Source organism: Wolffia australiana, chromosome 5 (assembly GCF_029677425.1).
Source record: "Wolffia australiana isolate 7733 chromosome 5, ASM2967742v1".
In the NCBI taxonomy this organism is placed as follows: Eukaryota; Viridiplantae; Streptophyta; class Magnoliopsida; order Alismatales; family Araceae; genus Wolffia; species Wolffia australiana.
In genome coordinates this window covers 13,787,285-13,811,630 of record NC_135839.1, presented here as the reverse complement: position 1 = coordinate 13,811,630, position 24,346 = coordinate 13,787,285, and the positions used below count along the sequence as shown (strand labels likewise).

The window sequence follows — 24,346 nt, the reverse complement described above, 5'->3', positions numbered from 1 at the left end:
CATAGAATCAACTATACTCATATATGTAGGATCAGTTAATGTTATTCTATCCATATAATTCAATGTCCATCTCAACTATTCACCAAGTAGGAATGTTTAGAATACGTTTAAAAACTAGTGCTAATTCACTAGTTCATTGCAAGTATTCATGGACTTCATTATAAACATCACACTGGAATAATAATGATCATAATATTAAATTCAATGAACCAAAATAAAACATGGCGGTGGGATTTCGTCTTGACGACCACATAATATCCATCATATCTATCTAGTTATACTTATATAAAGAGTATGGAAGATACCATGGGCATTATTGTGGAGACAATGTAGATAAACAATGGATGCTCTTTATAGAAAGAGTTCACTAAAGTAATATGCATGAATCCCTAATGGTATTATAACTAAGCGTAAATGAGGTTGATTCATGTCGTGGTTATATGAGTAGTTTGTTGACCTGAGGTACCAGGGATATGTTAGGTATGGACTACCGCATGTTTGACTAAGACTTAAGAGTCCCTAACTATGAGACTCACACATGTATCTGCTCGGATCTAGTAAGAAATACACAAAGTTGATTGAGTGGTTAAGATGAGATTATTCAAATCCCTAGAAAGGATGGTGGGGATATTGGTTGAGGTGTTCTCCAATTATTCCCATTATGTATTTGGGAGTTTCGCATGGATCAATCATGAAAAATCTTCCATAAGAGAGTTTGAACACTACTTTGTGTAATGGTGTGCACGAGGTATGTCATGGTACCATGTGTGTTAAATAAATTATCAATCCTTTAGAGCATAATTAGTCAAATTAGCCCTTGATTAATTCATCAGTATGGTTATATAGTCAATAAAGCTATTAACTATAGCAATACATATGCTTAGAGGATCATACACAAAATATAAAGTGCGCTGATAAATATAATTCATTAATGAGAACTGATATGAAACTTTATTAATAATTATGATGAGAAGATCATAATTATTGAGTTTTCATGGTGAGAAGATCAACCAGATATTCAAGAAGAGTTGGATATGAAGAAGAAGAGGTCTTAAGTCTAGTACTAATTGTTATTTTGATAGAAAATACAGTTATATTCATATGCTTTATCGAAAGAATTTTAATTTTCATTTAAATTTGTGAAGGTTGAAGTGTTCTAGATTTTAAATAAGATATATAATTGAAAATTTTTATGTATTAAATTTTTATAATATGTTGTAATAAAGTATAATTACATGAAAACAATGAAAATACTTCACTACGGAATGAAATAAATGAGTGTTTAAATTATGAAAGGTGTATACACATAAATTTTTGATACCCGACTCGAACATTGTAAATTATTATTACAAAGTAAGGAAATTTTTGACAATTTAGGAAACAAACATGTAGAACTTAGTTAATGTATGCAAATAATGAATCTAACGATTTATATTTAGACAGTAGGTATACATGAGTTTATGCCTTTTACGTTGTTTCACATTTTAAAAAGTTTACTTTCAATATTTTTATTTACATACATGAAAACTAATTTTATCACTATATCTATAATGATTTCAGGACCTCCTTATTTGGATAGTATTGGAAAAACATTTCGCTATTGCCAGTTTTTTCAACCAATTGAAAATCTTCCTCCACCACTCCAATGGGGATAATATATGGGTATTAAATATTGTCTGAATACTGCCAGGAAATTTCATAGATTAGATATGCCTTATTTTTTACAAAAAAAGATGCATAAATTGAGTGCTATATGTTTGCCAATCTTTTGTGTAGTTCATTCATGATTGCGTGCCAACGCCGACAAACAAAGAAGCCTATCTGGGTTGAATTCTTCAACATTCTTCATCAGCTTCTTGATCATTCAGATATTGTGCATGCTTGCACAGAACTCATTTTCCATAGATTCACAACTAACCTAAATTGGTAGCATGGAAACACGGAGGCTTCACTCGATTTAGTGGATCACTATATAATATTCTAGAAATAAGGGGCCTTCTGGTTCCCACATATGCAACAATGGTCATGAGAAAATATTTTTTGAGTAGAAACTCTATTATTTAAAATATTTAAACATTTCACATACTCGAGACAGATATATATTGGGTATGTCATGAAGTGACATTAGAAAATTTAGATGCAACAACAGTACTATGAAAATGACTTTTTGTGAAGTGTATTTATTCAGTATTGGTTCATTTACATTCAATGTCAACTATGCTATGACCTGGACTTGTCAATGCGGAATGTTATGAAACATCTCAATAAAACGAGGAAAGCATAACAACATTACACATAATTTCAATATATGGTTGTTATCCTTGGATTAGATGAATCATCTTAATAATGTTTTCTAGTCATAGCATAATTTTTATCATTGCAGCACATGTGCCCTAGCGTTGGAACATGTAAGAAAATTTTATTATTTCTTATCACACGCCATTCTTTGTAGTGAAAATATTTACTAGTTGTCCGAGGAAATATTTGTTCCTCATAGAAACCAGTGGGTCTAAGATTATCTTCTTCTTATGTCCACATGGCTATACATTATGCCATTCAATAGAAGGATTTGTGTTGAGCACCAGTGCACAATTTTTTGGTTTTCACTATAACAAAGCAAAGGGGAACAATCTGGTATCTTAAATGAAATGCTAGTGACAAAGGTATTGGAGGAAGAGGGCATCAATCAAAGGTATTGAAAAAAATTAATTAAGCAACACCAAGAAGTGTCGCCGCTCTGATTGAAGTGACCAAATATTATAACTCATAATAGATACAATATATATTTAAAATACCTTAAATATAATTTAAGTGATGTAAGTTAAGTATTTTTATTTATAATGACATTGAATAGTACCTTTTATGTACATTCCATTATTTACGTTCTGTCAAAAAGTTAGTCAAATTTGCATGACACTTGGGGGGCCCACTCGCAATGCTCGCTTGAGGTTTTCAATTGAACCAGTTTTTGATGAAGTTGTAGTATAAGGTGAATTACAATGGGTTGATTATCAGAAAAGGGTAATATGTATTATGGGTTAAAAAAAGCCATGTAAAATGCATTGGAGGCTACCCACCATCTCCTATTGGAAAACCTTTGTGAGAACAACATTAGTCACTGTGGGTCGCGCCGCCATTGCAGAACACAATTCCTGTTGGACCGATTCGCATCCTTGAGAGAGCAACGTAGAGTTGGCCGTGAGTAAAAATCAGGTTCAGTAGATATAACCCCGCCATGTTGATAGTCTGACCGTGGGACTTGTTAATCGTCATGGCGAAGACGAGTCAAACTGGAAACTAGAGGCGCTTGAATTGAAATGTAAGCCTCGATTGAGACGGGTATAGCGCAATCCCTGTAGGAGATGGACTTTGCCATAGAAATTTCCATGGCTGACGATTGTGGCTTGGAGCATTGTCAGAAAAAACCCATCCACTCGAAGCCTGGTCTTGGTGCATAGACCTTGCATGGTGTTCAAGTTTCAGAGTAGGATCACAATGCACCCGATCTTGAGTCGTAGCTTGTGGAGCAGCATAGTCGCATTATCAATTGTGTTTAGGAACTCGGTTAGGTAGAGGGATTCTTTGTCGACTTCGCCAGGAGAGATTGTGTTAAGCTGAAGTACTTCATCACTTCACCTGGGAAGACGTCGAGCACCATGTCGTTGACCTTGACCACATCATCGTTTAGAGGCGTCAAAATCGTCTTCGCTGTCAACTGAGTTGGGCCATCTTCAAAGGTGCCATACACCTGGGCAATCAGCTCTGGCAATGCGGAGACGCACCAAATCTCAGCTGGAAGATCGACGTCAGGGCCAACGCGTCCTTCTCTGACAGCAAGTAAGAACTCGCTCCATGCTTGTTAGTCGGGCAAAAAGGGGACGTTGGTTCAGAGGCAAAAAATAGAGCAATGGTGCCATACATCTCTTTGGTTGAGAGATGAACTGATGATCAATGAGCATGAGCCTTGCGGTATGATTGGTAGCATTTGTGTGAAGTCGCCTCCCATTGCGTCAACCTTGCCGCCTAAAGGAACCATTTACAAACTTTCATCGATGCTCTTCATCACATCTTGAACCGATCAATCCGACGTCTCGTACACGTGGCGATGCATCATTGGCGCTTCATCCACAATTATCATGCTTGTTGATTGAACTTGATGGCCAATCTTAGAGTCAGGTGAGATTCCACACATTGAGATGTGAGTGACGGGAATCAAAATCTTGAATGTCGAGTGCAGCGTTCACCCTCTGTCCAGAAGAAGCGCCATGATACCACTTGTCATGGTCGAGATGGCATTGCGTCGAGAGGCCTTGATCTGCGTGAGAATAGCAGAGTAGAGAAACGTCTTCCCAGGGCCCCTAAGCCCATCAACAAAGAAAACCTTGGCCTCCGTAGCACGTTCTGCCAATTCAATGGCTTTGAATACTGCATCGTACAATTGTCGTTGTTCTTCGTTCAACATGCCATGTAAGTGTTCCTCTGCGAAGATTGTAGGAAGGATACCGTTTCCTTGGCTTGGCCCCCATTATGCGTTTGTCAGTGGGAGTTTGACGCCTTGGGGCAACGGTGGGAACGTGCTATTGACTCGAAGATCTGTTGAGGTAGAGGATTGACTCGAACGTGCTCAACACTTCTTGTTGGATTGTTTTAGTCACTTGCGAAGCACAATTTGCAAAACAAATGTCCTCCAACATGGCATCAAGGTACTTCTTGAGAAGCACATCTGGTTGTGAGATCTCACAATAGAGTAGCATCATTGCCAAGAGCTCGTGAACTTGACGGGGAGAAGCAAAGCCTGATGCCAACACGAGATCATTGTCGAACTCTTCGTCAGGTTGGAGTAGGCCACACGCTTGAGCAGTTCTTTGATACGTGTTGCAGACAACACCATCAATAATGCGCAAATCTTCGTAACACGTCACACCAGGAATGTGATGAAGCATCAATCGGAGGTAGTATCGCGTAGTGTCACAAGGGCTCACGAAGTGCACCCTTTTGGTACACTATAATTGCTCATGTCGTGACCAACGTCGAGTGGAATCGTTCCACGTGTAATACGACGGGAAGTCACAATATAGCGTCTGGTTGGCAACTTCGTCTTCCGAATGCTCCCTGTTGTACTGCATCCACTCCATGAGGGGTGTGCGTGCTGACCTGTCCATGATCTCACTGATCGGGTCGTCTTGATCATACACCACATATCACATATTCTCTTCGTGAACTTGGAGAGCGTACACACTTGGATACATCTTCTACATGCTGAATTCACAGATCTGCTAAAAAGCCTCCGATGCAGATACATACAGTGCATCAAGATACTGTTGGGCTTCGTCGCGTGACGTAGGCTCTTGAGCTGCACCAGCAACAACACCGTCACTTGGAGCATCCTTTGAAGATACTCTGGCTTGAATGTGATCGTGTCCCTTGTACACATACTTGTACAAGTACTTCACTGACTGGATGGAAGAGCAGATTTCCACATTGATGTGGTAGTTGAACACCTTGCACAAATACTTGTTGTACGGAACAACCTAATAGTTGTCGATGAGATGTGAGCCTTCTGGATGATGTGGCCATCATTGCGGCGCAGGTGGAGAGGGTACCCATTGTTGTTGGCTTGGGTTGAGCCAATGAAATCGTTGGGAAACTTCTTGGAGCACTTTCCGTCCTTCATACATGGGCATCTTGGGTTTGCAGAACCACAAGGGCCATGTATCATATGTGTCCTCATACAGTCATACAACTCCTTGTCACTGGGATATGGTAACTTGGCACAGATGATCTTGTTGATGTCTTCAGTAGTCTTCGGCTTGTACGGATCATCCAGTATCCAGAGCAAGTGTGCATGCGGGACACCGCACCTTTCAAACACGACAATGTACACCCAACCTTTAACTTTGCTGAATATTTCCTTGTCGATGATCAAACGGAGGTGCTCCTGCAGTTTCAACTAGAAAACGCGATAGCAGAGGTTGAATCGATCTTGCGCCTTCTGGCCTAGCAGAGCTTCCCTGATCTCAGGGCAATTTGGGTTGAAAGTCATTGTGATAAACGAATCTGGCTTTCCCATTTTTTGTATGATTTCCATGGCATCCGGGTACATCCCTTGGATGTAGCGTGGGCCGCCGATGAAGGAAGGAGGGAGAATGACCAACCTTCCTATGAGAGCGGCAATATCGGCGGCATCTTGATCAACCAACCCTTGGTAGAGGCTTGCACGCAACGTCGCCTGGTTGTAGTGAACCCACAACAAGCGATATTGTTCAATCTTGGCGTAAGCATCCATAACATATTCTTGAAACAACCGGCCAGAAAGATGAAGCACTCTTGATCCCTCTCGAACCATCAAGTGGTAGGCATAAAACTGGTTCATCGTCACCTTGCTTCTTTCCTTCAATTGCAGGTTCCACCCCAAACTACCATACAGAAAGAGCGAGCACGAAGTGGAGCAGATCATACTTTCTGTCGAGCTAAATCATGAACTGCATGCCCCCACCACGCTCCCGAAGAATAATGCTTTGCCTTCCATCACCTTTGTTTCTGTCTCCAGGCATAAGAACCTCGGCTTCAGAGCATGTAGGTTGATTGTAACGGAGGTCGCAGACAGAAGGCTCGCCGACTCGTAGCTCGAACTCTTGGGTGGATGCGGAGTGAAGTGCTTCTTTGTTGTTTGCCTCAATTGGCAAACAAAGGGATTGGCCACACTCAGACAATCATGGATCTTTTCAAGGATGTTACGATGCAGATCAAAGAAGATTGAGCTTTGTCGATCGATCTGGTAGTCCATGTCATCGATGTAGATTTGAGCAAAGCAAGGAGCTTGACCAACTGGGGGCAGCAAAGCATTTGAGATCTGATGATAGACGATGCCTTGGATGCAATATGTGTACACGCCAGCACGGTTGTTGGCAAGCGAACGATCAAAATTTGCACCGCTGGACGTGAAACCATAAGCTGAATTGTTGGCTCGAAGAAAATTGCGATAATGCTTAGCCTCCTCCGTCATCACCTCCAACAAAGCAAGAAGTAGTGCCCACGAGTTGGGAAACATCGACAACGCGACCTTGCCATCCTTGTAGCATAACTAGAACACTAGGTTTTGCTGAATAGAGCCATGTTTGCTTTCTTGTAGCCACATCTTTGATTGGCACGAAGCGCATGTTGTAGTCATGCCTCCGAGAGAATGTGGTCGAGCATTTGCCACATCGCAGGTAGCTGCAAGGAGTGTCCTCACATTGGCTGATCCTATCAATCGAGGCTACGCAATTCGCTCGGCTCGACGATTGCGCTCAGTAGAGAACACAATCAACGTCCAGAAGGGTACATGAATTCCTATTATTAGTAGTAGAGATATATGTTTAAAATGAAGTATCCAAAATAATACAAAGAGATATAATATTTCATTAGTCAAACAGTTGAAGCCTAGAATGGCATATAGAAAATATTTGTTATTTTTTATGCCCATTTTCTATATTTTATTCAAAAAATATAAATATACCTTCTCATCGTACTCTCTCTTAGATAAGACCTCAAGAGCGATATAAGCAGGCGTGCTGACTGTTGACTTTGGTTGTGAATGGAACACCGAAGACTAAATTCTAAAGAGAAAAATCAACAAAAGATTGAAAGTCTAAATATACAAAGTCAACAACATCAAACCTTGGAATATCTGAAATCGCAGATCTTCAAACTGGGAGCCAACGACATCAAACCTTGGAATATCCAAAATCGCAGATCTTCAATCTGGGAGCCATGCTCCCGTCCAGCAGTGTGTTCTTTAGCTTCAGATCTCTGTGACAAATTTGCTAAATTTTCAAAAAAAGACCCTCATCAGATATCCACATCATATTTCCAATAACAGAATGGTAGTAGCTGACTCATGAAATCAACTGCTGGAAGAAGAATCTTGCCTGCAGAATCACAATGGAAAATTACATTTCAACATCAGCTATACAGATCTTGTCAAAGATCTCTCCTCCGGCGGCGGATTCCATAAGAATTGCCAGATGATTCGGCGTTCTCCCCTTCCAAGGAGAAGAGCTCCTTCCTTAGGAGATTCAACGACTCTCTCTCCCCGTCAGAGTCACAGAAGGAGAAGGAAAAGACATCATCCACGAAGAAGATAGGTTTGTCAAAGCCGAAGAATGTAGTAGGGAAGCAGCGAAGTTCGTCCTAATCGGCGCACGAGAGGCACTACGCAGCGAACAGAGCACTGGTGGAAGAGATGAGGAAGAAGACGTTCCTCCCCTAGAGACAAGGCCTCCTGGGCTGCCTCTGGTTCAGCTCCAGGAGCTACATCACCATGAACGGATTGGTGAGAGCGCTGAATCCCGTCCAGTCTCGATGAAATCTGGGAAAAAGTACTGCTGGTGCTTCTGATTTCTTTCCGATTTCTTTACATTCTGGAAGAAAGAACCCTTCTGTGCAAAGTCCTCCGTGCTATATCAGTGGTTGTCCCTTTGTGAATGTGCGCTCAAATTGGTCTCATCTCACTCGACTGTCTCACTCTCTTGTCAGCCAATCAGCGTCCAGAAGGGTAAATGAATTCATATTATTAGTAGTAGAGATTCTGTGTAAACTTAATTATTGATTAAATAAGGAATGTCGTAATGCACTGAGTACACGTGAGTTTGTGAACTCCAATGAACTAATCGTAAGTGACTACTTAAGTAATTATAAGTGATTACTCCAACGAAAAAATTACAAGTGATTACTTAAGTAATTATAAATAATCTGTTCAATACTTTTAAATTTAAAATTGAAATGTATATTATTCCTGATAAACGTAAAATTACAAGAGATGTAACAAAAATCATGTAATATACTGTATGATGATTAAACAGACCTTCATTAATATTTATATAAAAAGGGCTATGGTTGAACATCTTAACATATATATATTATGAGCTGACTGAATTCAGGAGAACAAGTAAACTCAATTGAAGTATGAAACATAAATTATTATACAAATATTCATTTCAAATGTTTGCATTACTGAATCGACATACTCAAATTATTTTTCATACTGTCTAAAGTCAAATCCTTTTTATACGTACTAAAAATGTATAACAAAAGAAGCCTAATTAAAGTTTTAATAAAGTTTTATGTCGAACTTTTGGGTGATTATAATTTTATCGTCTTGTAATAAAAATGCATCATGAAATGCAAACATTAATTCACATGTGTATGTTAACTTTGTGAGAAGTATATTTATACAAAAAGGTATTTACCAATAAAAAACCTAAGCACATAATATTCAAGATATAAACTTGGCACTTCTTAAATAGTTTGACAGGTTGGGGATGCCAATTGCTAATGACATGTTAGTGGCTTCTCGCTTGCATTTGAAAATATTTCTATCCACTGGATGAATCTTGGATTCTCCAGGATGACAAGTAGATTGTTGTTGGATTGGTAGAAGAAATGAGTCTATACATTCAGCCACTCAATTTTGTGCTGAGCACCGGTTCCCATTTTTGTTTTCTGTATCATGACGGGAAAGGGACCCAATCTGCTATCTTGAATGAAATGCTAGTAAAAAAGGTGTACAGGGAAGAGGGCATCAATCAAAGGTATGTCAAATAATTAGTAAAGCGGCACCTAGATGTGTATCCACTTTGGTTGACATATACAAAACTATTTGTTTCAAATTCTTTACATTTGTTTTTTATTGATGTAAGCTAACCATAAAATTTTTCATAATGAAAATGTATAATCACTTTTATATACAATCTATAATTTGCACGTAATAAAAAAATTTAGTCAAAATAGCATAACATTTTGTATAAACCTTATTACTGACTGAATTAAGGAACGTTGTAACATACTGAATATGCATGAATTCATAAAATCCAACAAAAAAATACAAATGATTACTTAAGTGATATTTGTTCAATATTTTGTATAGATATCATTTATGATAAGCATCAAATTAAAAGTGACGTCACAAAAATTGTGTAACTTATTGTATTCTGGGTCGACCGACTTTGATTAGTATTTATTGAACAAGGTATGAAATAATTATTGCCTTTTAGTTATTGACACACATGGATTTATGCAACCATGCTAAACTGATGTAAATAGTTTGATGCCGGACGTCGTCTCGACGGCGTCAGACCGTCACCGAGGGCATGATCTCGGTATCGAATCACTAACTAGTCGGTCCACGCCTACGACGTCAACCGACGAATATGCGGAAACCAGGCGAACATGACGCTGAATGAGATGAGTTCCTACTGTGGTACGTGCTGAGTGCCGACTAGCAACAATGCCGCTCCAGAGCAAGATGGGGTCGCCAAGGAAGTCGGTCCGGCCTCCGGACTCGTCCGAGGTGGGTCGAGGGCGAGCACGCCGTCGAATGGGAAGACTTCCCACAAGATTGCTCACACGCGTCGGGACGTCCCACTGCATCGACAGGACAGACTCGTAAAATTCGCCGTTGTCTCGGCCTGTCTCGTGCTCACCTACCTAACCCGAGCGCCGTGGAGGCAATACGAAGAGTACTGAAAGAGGTAAAAGACGTAAAGGAGCTAGGGTAGCGGGGTACCTTCGTCGCGCGGCGACGGGTAACTCAAATTGGAGTATCCACGGAAGGAGCCGACGGTGCTGCTGTATGTGCAATCTCGAGCACCGGGCAGGGAGAGCAAGCGGGCGTAGCGCCAACGAACGGTACGGGAAGGACGCCGTATGACGGGCGCGGCCAGAGGTGACGATCGGGGGCGGCACTAACGGTCGGGGTGAGGCCGCACGGTGTCCACGGGCGCAGGCAGAGTGGCGTCGGCCTCACGCAGCGGACGGCGTGGACGGCGTATCACTGACCGACGCAGTCGTCCGGCTCGCGGCGCAGGGACTCAGCCGCTGGTCGAGGCGCCGCCGCGTCAGCGAGTAGGCAGGCGCCGACGGCGAGTCGGGCGGGCCGCGGGTATGCTGTGCGACGATGGCGAGCCGGACGCCGCGTCGGCCGAGGCCAGCGAGTGGCGGATCCGGACGGTGACGACGGGTCCAGGCGGAGACGGTGGTTCTGGCGTCGGCGGGGTGCCGTGCGACGACGGCGAGCCGGATGGCCGTCGGCCGAGGCCAGGCGAGCGGCGATGGCGGGTCCGGACGATGACGGCGAATCCGCCGGCGGCGACAGGCGGGATCTCAACGGGGCTCCTGGCGGGCGACGATGGCGGATCCGGCGGCGATGAGGGTGGATCCGGCGGCGGCCGGTCGGGCGGGGCCTCCTTCTTCCTTCTCTTCCCTCTCCTTCCTCCTTCTCCTTCTCCTTCTTCTTCTTCTTCTTCTTCTTCTTTCTTCTTCTTCTTCCTTCTCCTCTCCTCCACGACCTGACTCTTCAACTTCCAAGTATAACTTCCAAATTTAGGTCAAGAGTGGGGAGAGCGCCCACCCTTCCCCTTATATATGGGTGAGGGTGGGCCCTTCTAACGCTCAAAACACAACATGAAAAGGAAAATAAGCAAAGGAGTATAAAATGGGCTTGTCAGGCCCAACATAGAAGGGGGGGGGGGAAGAGTTCCTCATATGGGCCCTTCCCCGCTACACGACAACATGATGACATAGAAAGGGAAATGACGGAATAGAAAGGGAAACACGATAAACATAGAAAGGGAACTGAAAGCGTCGGTATGCTCCAATGGTCGGCGTCCGCGTCATGCCGAATAACGGAATTCGGGATCCCGTGTTGCTGCGGCGGCTCGTCGAGGTGGTTGGACTCGTATCGGTGTCGGGCTGGATGGTGACGGCTCCTCGTGTGCTGGGTCGGTGATGTCCTGCTGCTCCTCTGCTGCTGGCTCGATGACGATCGGTGGCGACGCGCCATCATAGTTACTTGAAGTTATGTATGCTTAATATTTATTATTTATATTTAAAGTGCACTTCTTGTCCTAAGAGTATGTAATTAAAAAGGGGCATGATTTAACATCGTTCTATTTACAAAGGAGCTAACTGAATTTAGGAAACAAATATAGCTAATGAAAGTATGAAACATTATTTATTTTAAGAATATTCATTTTACAGTAAAATTTAAAACTGTTTTAAAATACTCAAACTAAGTTTTATATTATTCTAATTCGAATCATTTTAATATTTACTAACAATGTTGAAAAAAATCAGCCTAATTAAATATCAATGTAGGTTTTAAGTAGAAATTTTATAATAAAATTCCTGTAAAAATGCATCAAACAATGAAAACATTAATTCAGATATGTATGGCAACTTAGTAATATACTTATACAAAGCACTCTTTAAAAAAAATTAAACCATAATATTCATTAGGTAAAGACATAAATAACCTCGACCCTACACTCACTAGTCAGTGGCCTTCTCGGCCTCTCGGTTATCTTAGAAAAGACTTCAATCCATTGTAATATATTTTTACACGCGTTGTAAACATTAATTCAGATATGTATGGTAATTTTGTAATATACTTATACAAAGCACTCTTTAGAAAAAATAAAACCATAATATTCATTAATTAAAGACATAAATAACCTTGACCCTAGTCACTAGTCAGTGGCCTTCTCGCTTGTCCTTAGAAAAGGCTTCAATCTATTGCAATATATTTTTACACGCAATGTAAACATTAATTCAGATATATATGGTAACTTTGTAATAGACTTGTACAAAGCACTCTCTATAAAAAATAAAACCATAATATTCATTAATTAAAGACATAAATAACCTCGACACTAGCGAATGGCCATCTCGCGTGTCTTAGAAAAAACTTGAATTTATTGCACAGATCTTGAATTCTTCGGGACGACGACGTAGATCCACGCCGGATCGGGAGCGGAAATTGGTCAATCCCATCATTCCAATTTTCTAGTCTGAGCCGCAAGAAGCGGGATTTTGTAACTCACACGCAGAAGAATGTACGCCGCCCTACCGCGAATGATTTACCGAAGAGAAATCGTATCCAAAGAACGAAAACTTCCCCTTGATTGCGCCTTCTTGATTCTTCAATTTGCAGCAACCGCGGTTAGAAATTTTTAACCGAGGGTTTGTCAGCTTTCAAGGGTCCGGGAGCTTTAAAAACGCAGCGTCGGCAACGTGAAGGCGGTCGTTGGGGGAGTTCTGCTCCACAGGTGGCGGCTTCGAGCGCCGATTGTTGTTTTCAGAGGGGAAACGTCGGCAGAATGGTGAAAAAAATGGAGCTAGAATGGAACCCATTTTCCTTGCATCAACGCGTCTCCTGTGCCAAGTTTATCCTCTGCATACTCCTCATTGGGCTCTCCGTTCGTCTTCTGCTCTTCAGTTCTTCGGTGCTTTGCCCTTTCGGAGAACGCCCGGCGAAGCCCTCGAGCAGCTGTAAGTCTGCCCCTTCCTGAATCTCACAAAAATTAGTCGAGTATTGGCCTTTTGTATTGTCGCGGATCTCGCTTCTAGCTCTCGCTGCTCGCTTTCAGTTCCTGAGCATGCCGATCTGTGTTGTCTTGTTCGATTTTTTTGATTGAGAAATTGATAGAAAATGCTGGGTACATTCTTTCGTTGGGATTCTATGGCGAAGATGCTTCGAATGATCAGTTTTTTTTTTGAATCTTTGAAATATTTTGTGGCTTAGGAGAAACTGGTTTTAACTCGAATTGAAGATTCTGGGAATCCCTTTTGTCTTAATTTTTCATCTTGACTCATGATTTTCATGCGACTCTTCAGCTTCATCGTCTCCACCTACAAACGCTTCAATCCTGACGGCACCGGCCGAAGAAGGTCCGCCCAAAGGTGCGATAAATCGACGGAGTAATTCTCCATTATTTTCCGCTTTGCTTTTCCACTCAATGTTTCCACTGAAGACTTACAACGCTCGAGGGCAACCTGTTTTCTTCTATATTACAGAATTAGATGATAGAAACTGAGAATTCCAGACAGTTTGTCGACCCATGTCCAAGATCTAGCGTTTAATTTTTTATTTAACAATGATTGAGCATAAAAAACTCCGCCCAATTATTCCAGCGTTCATGAAATTTCATACGATCAGAACGGTGAGTTTGAGATAATTTCTTCAGCTAATGACTATCGAATCAAACAAGCATCCCTGAAATCCCAGGTTCTCGACAAAGAACATCCTCCAGCGGAGATCGCTTTCGGTTTCTCATGTTTTCAGTTCGATTAAGCCGTAAATTTCCGTGGGTTTTGTTTGATTGAAAAATGCGAAATTCCTCCCCAGAAAAATGCGATCTTTTCATCGGAGAATGGGTTCCTCATCCCGCGGGGCCGGCCTACACCAACGAGAGCTGCGGAATGATAGAAGATCATCAAAACTGCCTGAAAAACGGGCGACCCGACACCGGATATCTCCACTGGAAGTGGAAACCCAGAGACTGCGATCTCCCCCTCTTCGACGCGAAGAAATTCCTCGAATCCTTGCGCAACAAGTGGCTGGCTTTCATCGGCGATTCCATCTCCCGCAACCACATCCAATCCCTGCTCTGCCTCCTCTCCAAGGTCAGACCTCTCCTCCCCCTCTTCAAACCCGCCAGAACCAACCAAAAAGACGCGTTCTTGCAGGCGGAGGAGCCCGTTATAGTCTACCACGACGAAGTTTGGCGGTCGAGGAGATGGCGATTCCCCTCTCACAACTTCACCCTCTCCGTCGTCTGGTCGCCGTTCCTGGTGAAAGCGGAGGTCTTCGAAGACATGAACGGGGCTTCCAGCAAGGAAATCCAGCTCTACCTCGACGTTCTCCACGAAGAGTGGACTTCGCAGTTGCGAAACTTCGACTTTGTGGTGGCTTCCGGCGGGCAGTGGTTTCTCAAAACGGCGGTCTTCTGGGAGAACAACACGGTCGTGGGCTGCCATTACTGCCCGGGCAAGCGGCTGGCGGAGCTCGGGTTCGAGTACGCGTACAGGAAGGCGCTCCGGCTGGCGCTACTCCACGTCGCGTCGTCCGGGTTCGAGGGGACCTTCTTCTTCAGAACCTCCACGCCGGACCACTTCGAGAACGGTCTGTGGTCGACCGGGGGTACGTGTCCGCGGACCAGGCCGTTTCAGCCCGGCGACGAGCTCCCGCTCAAGGACGTCGAGACGGCCATGAAGAGGATCGAGATGGAGGCGTTCGGGCTAGCCGCGGCTCGGGCCCGGCGCACCGGCGTGGACCTCCGGCTCGTGGACAGCACGTACATGTTCTTGCTCCGGCCCGACGGCCACCCCGGCCCGTACCGCGCCTTCCAGCCCTTTGCGAGCGGCGGGGAGAACGCCACGGTACAGAATGACTGCCTCCACTGGTGCCTCCCCGGCCCCATCGACTCGTGGAACGATCTCTTGATGGAGTTGGTGACTCCCCGGAAATGAAAAAACTTCAACTTGCAAGTTGAAAGAGTTCTTCTTCTTCTTCTTCTTCTTCTTATTATTATTATTATTTTTATTTTTTTTTTCTTCTTCTTCTTCTTGTTAGACTCGTGGAACGACCTCTTGATGGAGATGGTGACTCCCCGGAAATGAAAAACTTAAACTTGAGAGTTGAAAGAGTTCTTCGTCTTCTTCTTCTTATTCTTCTTCTTGTTCGACTCGTGGAACGATCTCTTGATGGAGATGGTGACTCCCCGGAAATGAAAAACCTAAACTTGAGAGTTGAAAGAGTTCTTCTTCTTCTTCCTCTTATTCTTCTTCTTGTTCGACTCGTGGAACGATCTTTTGATGGAGATGGTGACTCCCGGGAATGAAAAACTTAAACTTGAAAGTTGAAAGAGTTCTTCTTCTTGTTCGACTCGTGGAATAATCTCTTGATGGAGATGGTGACTCCCCGGGAGTGAAAGACTTAAACTTGAAAGTTGAAAGAGTTCTTCTTCTTCTAGTTCTGTGTACAAGGCTAAGTTCTTGGATTGTTACCTTGGTCTGCCTCGTCGGGGGGGTGGGGTTGCAGAGAGGGGAGAGGGTTGGAGCCTTTGATGAACCAGCCGAGAGCGAAGAAGGAGACGCCGGCGAGGATGGCGGTGCCCCAGGCTTGTGAGTACCACCGGCTGTACTGGCGTATGGCATAGCGCCACTGGTCTCGTAGAGTCGCCGGGTCTGGGTTGAAAGGGTCCGGCGGGTTCGGGGGGCGGGGCTTGCCCGCCGGTAAGGCTTCCTTGACGGGCGGCGCCGCCGGGACGGGGCGTCTCTGGCGCTGGTCTTCTTGCTCCGCCATCGATCCGATCAGCGAGAGAGAGAGAAATTCCGCCGACTGTGAATATGATAGTTGGATTGGGGCTGGGACACGTGGGGATCGAATCGAATAGCTAAGTTTGATGCCCGTTTTGCAGTATGTATTTATGATTTTTAGTTAAACACGGCTTGGTTGTCTCCTCTGGGTTCGGGTGTTAGGGGCTGGGGATTAAGAGTTTGGGAGTAGAAGATGAGAAAATACCAAGATTAGAGTGATATGAAGAAAATACCAAGATTAGAGTGATACCAAGATGCACTAAATTTCATTTTTTAGGAGAAAGTCAATGACTGCGACAAATATCTCGAGAACATATTCATAATACGCGACACGAGAGAGAGAGAGAGAGAGAGAGAGAGAAGAGGGAAAAAATAGAGATAGAACAGAGAAGAGAGAAACGAGAGAGGAAGAGAAAGAGAGAAGAGAGAAAAGAGACAGGAAGAGAAAGAGAGAGGAAGAGAAAGTGAGGGAAAGAGAGGAGAGAAAAGAGAAGAGAAGAGTTCGGTTATCTCCTCTGGGATTGGGTGTTAGAGGCTGGGAATGAAGAGTTGAGTAGAAGAGAAGAAAATACAAATATTAGAATGATAAGAAGAAACTGGTGATAAATTTTTAGGAGAAAGTCAATCATCGGGAAAAAGATCTCAAGAACATATTCATGACAAGGAGATAATATCAATATAATGAGTGCGTAGAGAAAGAGAGAGAAAATGACTCTAAGTCATAAAGGAATAGCTAAATTAAATACAATGCCAGATAGTTATGCTGGTCATTAAGAATATGAGGATGAAGGACTGTGTGTAAGTATTTGACATTTTGAGAAAATAAAGATGAGAGATAGAGAAATGATTATGTAATTGTATTCGCTAAAAGAGTTCTTAATTATAAAATGTCATAGTTTGTACTACTATAAAAAGACGGTATTAAATTATAGTATTATTGATTTTGATGGACAGGATCAAAGTTTTATATGTATAGTTCGAGAAAGAAGATTGAAATAGAGAGATGATATTATAGTAAGATAGAACAAAGTGAATGTGCTAATAAAATATATGAGAATTAGCTTTAGTAGAGAACAATTGAGAGTTACTAATGAATATGATAAAATATATATTTATATATCTATATAGAGGTTGAAAGAATATAATGAGTATCAAAGAGAAAGATGTGAAGGAGAAATGGATTAAACCATGTTTATACTATATAGTGTGATAAAAAGGTTTTTGCCTTCCTTTTACTTATTCATCTGTTTATACTGCTTTTTTGCTAAGTTACCATTAAAAAAAGCCTAGATCCCGATCTTTCAATGCATCAAACCATGATAAAAATTTCTCTTTTTTCAAAAGTAACAACATTTTTTGTACAACCCTAACTACAGCCCAATTTTCCTATTTTCCGCACGTTGCTGCGCATGGTTCCCTGCTTTGTGCACGGGTGCCCAGAATCACCATTCACAAGGTGCAGGTTGAGTTAAATTTATGTTTCCTTAAAAATTCCCCAAAAACCAATAAATTAGGTATTTATCTCTGTTTTTCTAAAATTATCTTTAAAAGTGATTTTGTTCTGATTGAAATTATTTCATAAAAATCATAAAAAATTAAAAAACTTAAAAATATAAAATATATCTTACCTAAAAAATCACTATTCAATACTTTCTCCAAGTGAATTCGACCATGTGTTCTTATTAAGGAAATTATTACAATTTTTTTCATAAAATATAATTTTAAGACAACATAATTTTAAGACAATATTCTTATTTATCATTTATCTACGTTGAGGAATGTTTTAATCAAATTTAATATTGGGTTCAGGAAATATGAACGAATGCAATTCAAAGTGAGATAGGTGACATTAATTGAGACAAAATGAGAATGATCAATAACATCTGAATCTTCTTTTCATGATGAAGATAATTCAAATTAACATTGAGTAAATATAATGGCATAGGAGATGATAACCAATCTAGAAGTAATACACAAATGGAGACATCCTAACTCATTTATGTGAATTTCTGTGATAAAATCAAACTAATGGTCCTTCTTCAAAATTCATTCAATTAAGGACTGAGATTGTAGTAAAACTTAGATGATTCATGCAGCGAGGATTAATAATGGAATCATAATGACCAAATCACATGTGCATTGATTATATCTGAAAATTTTCAATTCTTGAGTGAGATGTGTTGAGCTGTGTATGTGTCAAATTTCTAGACATATCACAGTATTCCCCCACATTTGACAAACATCGTTATCGTGCCACCATTAGCATTACACCATTTTGGTTGAATTGGGAGTGTAGGTGAACAAAGGTTAGAAGGGAGAAGAAAGATAAGCTCCTGATGAATTTTGGCTTAGGTGAATTTCATTCAGGTCTGCCAATTTATTTTCATACACCCCTAATATTTAGTATACCTTACAATGTTGAAGATACCCTTTGCTTGCAATCCTTTACGCTCATGTCTCAACTGAGTTAACAAATCTACTTTCCTAATGACCTTAATTGGCCAAAATAATTAAGTATATATATAAAAAGATATTTTAATCAATCTTCAAATTAACCCTATAGTTTCCAATCCATGAGGTGCCACACCACCCACGTGCTCTAGAAGATACAAATGAGTATAATGCTGAATCCTTTGTGTCATCAATTATCATATAGGTATAGTCTCTGATCTACTTGATGCTCTTACGATGATTTAGGATATGGTTAATTATCAAACCCTAAATGATCATCCCCACTATTATGAATGTATCAGAAAAGCATAAGAGAGCGTCTCTCTAACTTTTTATCATCTTGGTTCAGGATACAATCAAATTCTCTTCCTTGAGCTCTCTCCTCTTATACCAAGACAAACAATCCCATCTCGACCACTCAGTCCTCTTCATGACCTTATTGCTTTACACAAGCTAAAACAACTTAGAATTCCACAAATAGGAACTCGTAAGTCATAGTCAAAGCACAACTTTTCATTCTCAAGATGCCTTTGGTGTCTCGGGTCTAAGGGTCACTTACATAACTGTGAGGATTGATATGGATCAATTCACAGAACTCTTACCACAAAAACATGCCCACTATTTGTGCTTAGTGTATTTACACTAGTAGTTATGGAATTGACCATACTCATCGTATAAGTGGGAGTCTATCTTTATTTTTTGTTTTCCTTCTCGAGTGTCATTTGATTATGAATATTTAGAACACCTAGGAAAGACTAGTGATATCTGTATTATAATATCACCATAATTCATTAAGTCAGATTATGTATTCATGGGGTTCACCATAATCATCACATGTGCATCATAATGAACACTTAATGTGATATGGAATGTGTGACTAGCTTGCGGGCCAGAAATATTTATGTCACTCGCAAACATCAAGATTAATGTTTGAATACTAAGTTTTTCCCTAAATGCCTTTTTTCTATTTTACCAACCTTTTTGAGCCACAAATTAAGGATTTAATGTTGAATTTACATTTAATTGATTGCCACTTCAAGATGGAGAGAAATTAATGATAGTTCTCCTAAAATTTTATGTGGGCCATTAAAATTTCTTTTTTTTGCCATGACATTTCCATATTCACCTCAAGCTCAACATTTTTAACAATGATTTACATGCTCCAATAGCATTAAATTCTTCCCCTCCATTTTATTTGATGTCGAAATGACATGTGTTCTCTTTGAAACAAATAATACATGTGTATGATGTGTTCAAAACAACAATGAAATACTAAGGATCTCTCCATGACAATATGGGCATATCATTTAGGAATATGATACCCAACCCTTCCTTGTCTTGAAATATTAAATGTACATGAACAAGGATATGCATTTCTCGCTAGGAGTGGCACTATGATCTTGGGATTCTTACTTGTCTCCATGAATGGTTTCATCACACTTATCTCTGAAAGGTCTCTCTCTCATGGGTGACGGCTTCTTAGTGCTTGGTCTCCCCCACTAACTTTCCTACAACGCAACAATAGATGGGAGACATTTTACTCATGTTTATCTCATAGTTTTAACTTTGAAACCACAAAAATGGCTGTGATGATGCATAACAAATGGCTGAAAGAAATAAAAAATACAAAAGGCTCTAAAGAGCGGCGATAAAGTAGATATAATTGGTGAAGAAAAGGTAATATTACTTAAGAGATTGTACTGCCAAGTTTTTGGTAACAACAGGAGGAATAGATAGAAGTAAAAAATATCATCAATGCTAGAATGATAGATAAATCATATGGAAAGCCCTTGATGATGAAGAAAATTTAAAATCAAAACCTTTTTAGAATAGAAATCCCCATAAAATATACCTTTTAAAAAGAGGTAAAATACATGCACATCGGATACCTATTCTTATTCTAAGAATGCCGAAGAAAAATTGCTCTAGATGTGGTCTATATCTCACAAAAACTGAGCAGCCAATGTAAATGACATCATAGTTCTTTGTGCTCCAAGTATGCCAAGAATATCATACTAGTGCCAATGTGATGAAATAAAAATAATAATAAAATGAATGAGGTAAATAAGATGAGTGCAAAAATGGGAGGACAGAACTGAAAAATATACCACAAGTATATCACAAAGGGGATGATAGACAGTATCGGGAGCTGGGCATATCACAAATTAATATGGGGCATAGATGAGAGATTGGTTCCTTATAAGTATTTTAGGTATAATGGATGTGGATGATGGGAAGTAGGTAGTCATGTAAGGATGGTAGATAATGTTTTAGAATTTGGAATTCTCAGCATTGACTTGGATAAATGGCTGAATTCTACAACAAAAAAAAAACCATGCAGTTAGAGAGAGCGAGGCACCTAAGTAAGATTGACTAATGAGATATTAATTGTGTGGTGTGGCAATGCACTCTTCACTCAACCTTATAAGTCATAATACTTTAATCATTTGATATTTTCATGTTCTACCCACTCCACTTGATGTCCTGTCCTTTTAGAATCTGAACCCACCAATAAATCAGAAATTAAGGTTGAAATGTCTTTTTAAAGTTATGGTTTAATAAAATATTTTAATAGTAGTTTACTTATAAGCACATATAGTGAGTAGGTATTAAATCTGGTAATATATTTCTTAAAAATTGACGACATATATGTATTTGAGGATTTGAAAATTTTTCTAACAATTAAACTCAACAAAATGGAACCAAACTAGTGAAAAAAATTAAATATAATTTGAAATTAGTTATCTTAGTTGAATCCTATGTTGAATCCCAATAACTTTCAAACATGGAAGAAAGATGTGATGCTTGCCCTTACATACTCAAATCTTGATTATGCCATGATCTCTAAAAAAACCAGATGAATCAAATGAAGAAAACCTGGAAGCATGGGAAAGATCAAATCAGTTAAGTTTAATGATTGTGCAACGTGTTGTTCCCGAATCTGATCAGGCAGACCTTACTCGAGAAGATATCACAGCAATGAAGTTTATGGCTTAAATTGAAAAGAAATTTGAAACTCATGAAGAATCTGAAATTCTTGAACTTCTATACAAGTTGATTTCTATGAAATTTCATGGAAAGGATCATATTGAAGAACATGTTTTGGAAATGTCCTCTATAGCTACTAAAATTGGACAATTTTGAATCGATGTGTCTGAAAAGATGCTACATTCGCTTCTTGCACCACATAAACAGTTCAATTTTGCATACAAGGTTCAGTGAGAAAAGATGATTCTTAACGATTTCATTTCACTCCGTGCTAAGGAAAAGCAATAATTAAATACAGAGCGTCATGAAAGCATCATTTTGACCACAAATTCAAAGAGAAAAATCAAGAGACGGCCAAAACTAAAGCAAGCTGAAAATGGGCCACATCAAAAGAAGCAATAGAAGCAGGATAAAGTTATGACTTGTTTCCAGTGTGCAAAAAGTGGGCATCTTAAGAAGCATTGCCCTAAGTTTCATGCTTGGTGAGCAAAGAAATGTAATCTGATATCTCTGAACTTGCCTCTGTGCCCTCAGACACGTTTTTGCTTGACTATGTGGCTACTATTCATGTTATTGTGTCTATGCAGGGCTGGCTCCATTGCCAAAAACCAAGTGATGCTGAAAATTCATCTACATCGAGAATGGCAACGCAGCAGAAATGGTGGCAATAGGGATGTTTAGGTTGCACTTAAAGTCTAGTTGTCATCTAGACTTGATAGAGACTTTTGTTGTACTGTATTTTAGATTCAATTTAATTTCTGTCTCTATTTTGGACAAATTCATTTATACTTGTCTATTATGAATAGTAAAGTTAATCTCTTTTATGCATCAAGTTTAATAGGTATCGACTCTATTTTGAGTGAGAGAAACCTCTATATACTTGATGTGGACATCCCCTCCAATGAAAATTTGCACACTAGTGCAAAAGGAGCAAAAAGGAAGTTAACAAATACGAATTCCATTTAATTATGGCACAAAAGACTTGGTCATATCTCTCATCACAGAATTGATCGCCTTGAGTCAGATGGTATTCTGGATTCCTTGGATGATAAGAATTTCAATAACTGTTTTTCCCCTGTATCAAGGGAAAACAATATAAAACCTAAGCGAAATCGGTGATTCAATCTTCAGATGTCTTGGAATTGATACAAACAAATATATGTAGACCTTTCCCTACAACAACTAGGAATGGTCAATGCTACTTTATCACTTTCACATATGATTATTCTCGAGAGGGCCACTTATATCTCATTCATGAGAAATCAAAATCTCTGGACATGTATAATAAATATAAAGCTGAAGTCGAAAATCAGCTCAACAAGCGGATTAAGACCATAAAATCCAATCATGAAGGAGAATTCTATGGCCGATATAATGGATCAGGCAAACAATGTCCTGGATCTTTTGCTAAATATCTATAGGAGTGTGGTATTGTTCCTCAATACACCATGCCAGGTTCACCCCACATGAATGGCATTGTTGAGAGACAAAATAGAACACTCCAAGACGTGGTGAGAAGTATGCATGCAGAATCGCCTCTTCCAATGAACCTCTAGGGAGAAGCACTAAAGACAACAACCTATTTACTCAATCGAATTCCAACAAAAGCAACCATGAAAACTCCATATGAGCTTTGGATGATTAGCAAACCAAGTTTGAAATATTTTCATATTTGGGGTTGTCAAGTAGAAACACGACCCATGTTACCTAATGAAAGGAAGCTTTCCTCCAGAATTGTCCCTTGCTACTTTGTTGTCTATTCTAAAATTTCTAGAGGTTTTAAATTTTATGACTTCACTAATAAAGCCATTTTTGAGATAAAGTTCATGACATTGTCTTTAAAGAAGAATTAGAGGATGGCTCTTTAGTTATTGTTCATGACCACGAAGATGAATCAATCACACTTGGTGCTCCAACAAAGGCAACACTAATTCAAGACAATGCTCCATCATCCTCTACTCCAGTTAAACAAACATCACAACCTCAAATACAAGTGCCCTTAAGAAGATCCACTAGAGAAAGAAAATCTGCAATTTTGGATGATTATGTTGTATTTCTCCAGGAACATGAGACTATTTTTTAGATCATGGAAGATGATCTTCTCTATTTAAGACAAGCCATACAGAATTTCAACTCTCAAAAGTGGATAGATGCCATGAACAAAGAGATAAAATCTATGGGAAACAATGATGTTTGGGATCTTGTCTCATTACCTAAAGGTAAGAAGTCCATTGGCTGTAAATGGATATTTCAAACCAAAAGGGATTCAAAGGGTAATATGGAAAGATATAAAGCCTGTCTTGTTGTAAAATGTTTTCTTCAACGAGAAGGCATAGATTATAATCAGACTCTCTCCATTTTCATCAAAAGACTCCTTTATGATTATAATGGCACTTGTAGCACATTTTAATCTTGAGCTACACCAGATGGATGTCAAGACTGCGTTTCTTAATGGACATATTGATGATACCATTTATATGGTTGAACCAAAAAACTTTGTGATCGGAGACCCAAAGTCAATGGTATGTAAATTAAAGAAGTACATCAATGGTCTTAAACAAGCTTCTCATCAATGGTATCAAAAAATTCATCAAATTATTTTTGCTTTCGGTTTTGAGACAAATTTAGCAGATGAATGCGTGTACCATAAGTTTAACGGGAGCAGATACATATTTCTTGTATTATATGTTAATGACGTATTACTTGCCACAAATGATACAAACCTACTTCATGACATGAAGAAATTCTTGTCGGGTCATTTTGAGATGAA

General features: G+C 40.1%; 2 protein-coding genes across 2 annotated transcripts; one reads left to right on the top strand and one right to left on the bottom strand.

The window, feature by feature from the left end:
• The first annotated feature begins 12,751 nt into the window (after positions 1 to 12,751).
• Positions 12,752 to 15,376, top strand: LOC144703298 (protein trichome birefringence-like 25). Its single transcript, XM_078575443.1, has 4 exons — positions 12,752 to 13,308; positions 13,654 to 13,719; positions 14,165 to 14,442; positions 14,506 to 15,376. Exons 1-4 carry the CDS (start codon positions 13,137 to 13,139, stop codon positions 15,286 to 15,288), a joined length of 1,299 nt encoding a protein of 432 aa, XP_078431569.1. The 5' UTR covers positions 12,752 to 13,136; the 3' UTR covers positions 15,289 to 15,376.
• Positions 15,377 to 15,656: 280 nt separating this feature from the next.
• On the bottom strand, positions 15,657 to 16,208 carry LOC144703299 (uncharacterized). Its single transcript, XM_078575445.1, has one exon. It carries the CDS (start codon positions 16,121 to 16,123, stop codon positions 15,806 to 15,808), a length of 318 nt encoding a protein of 105 aa, XP_078431571.1. The 5' UTR covers positions 16,124 to 16,208; the 3' UTR covers positions 15,657 to 15,805.
• Between the last annotated feature and the right edge of the window lie 8,138 nt (positions 16,209 to 24,346).

Excerpts from the sequence above, each read along its gene's own strand:
- LOC144703298 (XM_078575443.1), top strand. The coding sequence starts at position 13,137 with ATGGTGAAAAAAATGGAGCTAGAATGGAACCCATTTTCCTTGCATCAA. Across the intron at positions 13,309-13,653 it reads GGCGAAGCCCTCGAGCAGCT|CTTCATCGTCTCCACCTACA; the intron begins GTAAGTCTGCCC and ends GCGACTCTTCAG. Across the intron at positions 13,720-14,164 it reads CGAAGAAGGTCCGCCCAAAG|AAAAATGCGATCTTTTCATC; the intron begins GTGCGATAAATC and ends ATTCCTCCCCAG.
- LOC144703299 (XM_078575445.1), bottom strand. The coding sequence starts at position 16,123 with ATGGCGGAGCAAGAAGACCAGCGCCAGAGACGCCCCGTCCCGGCGGCG.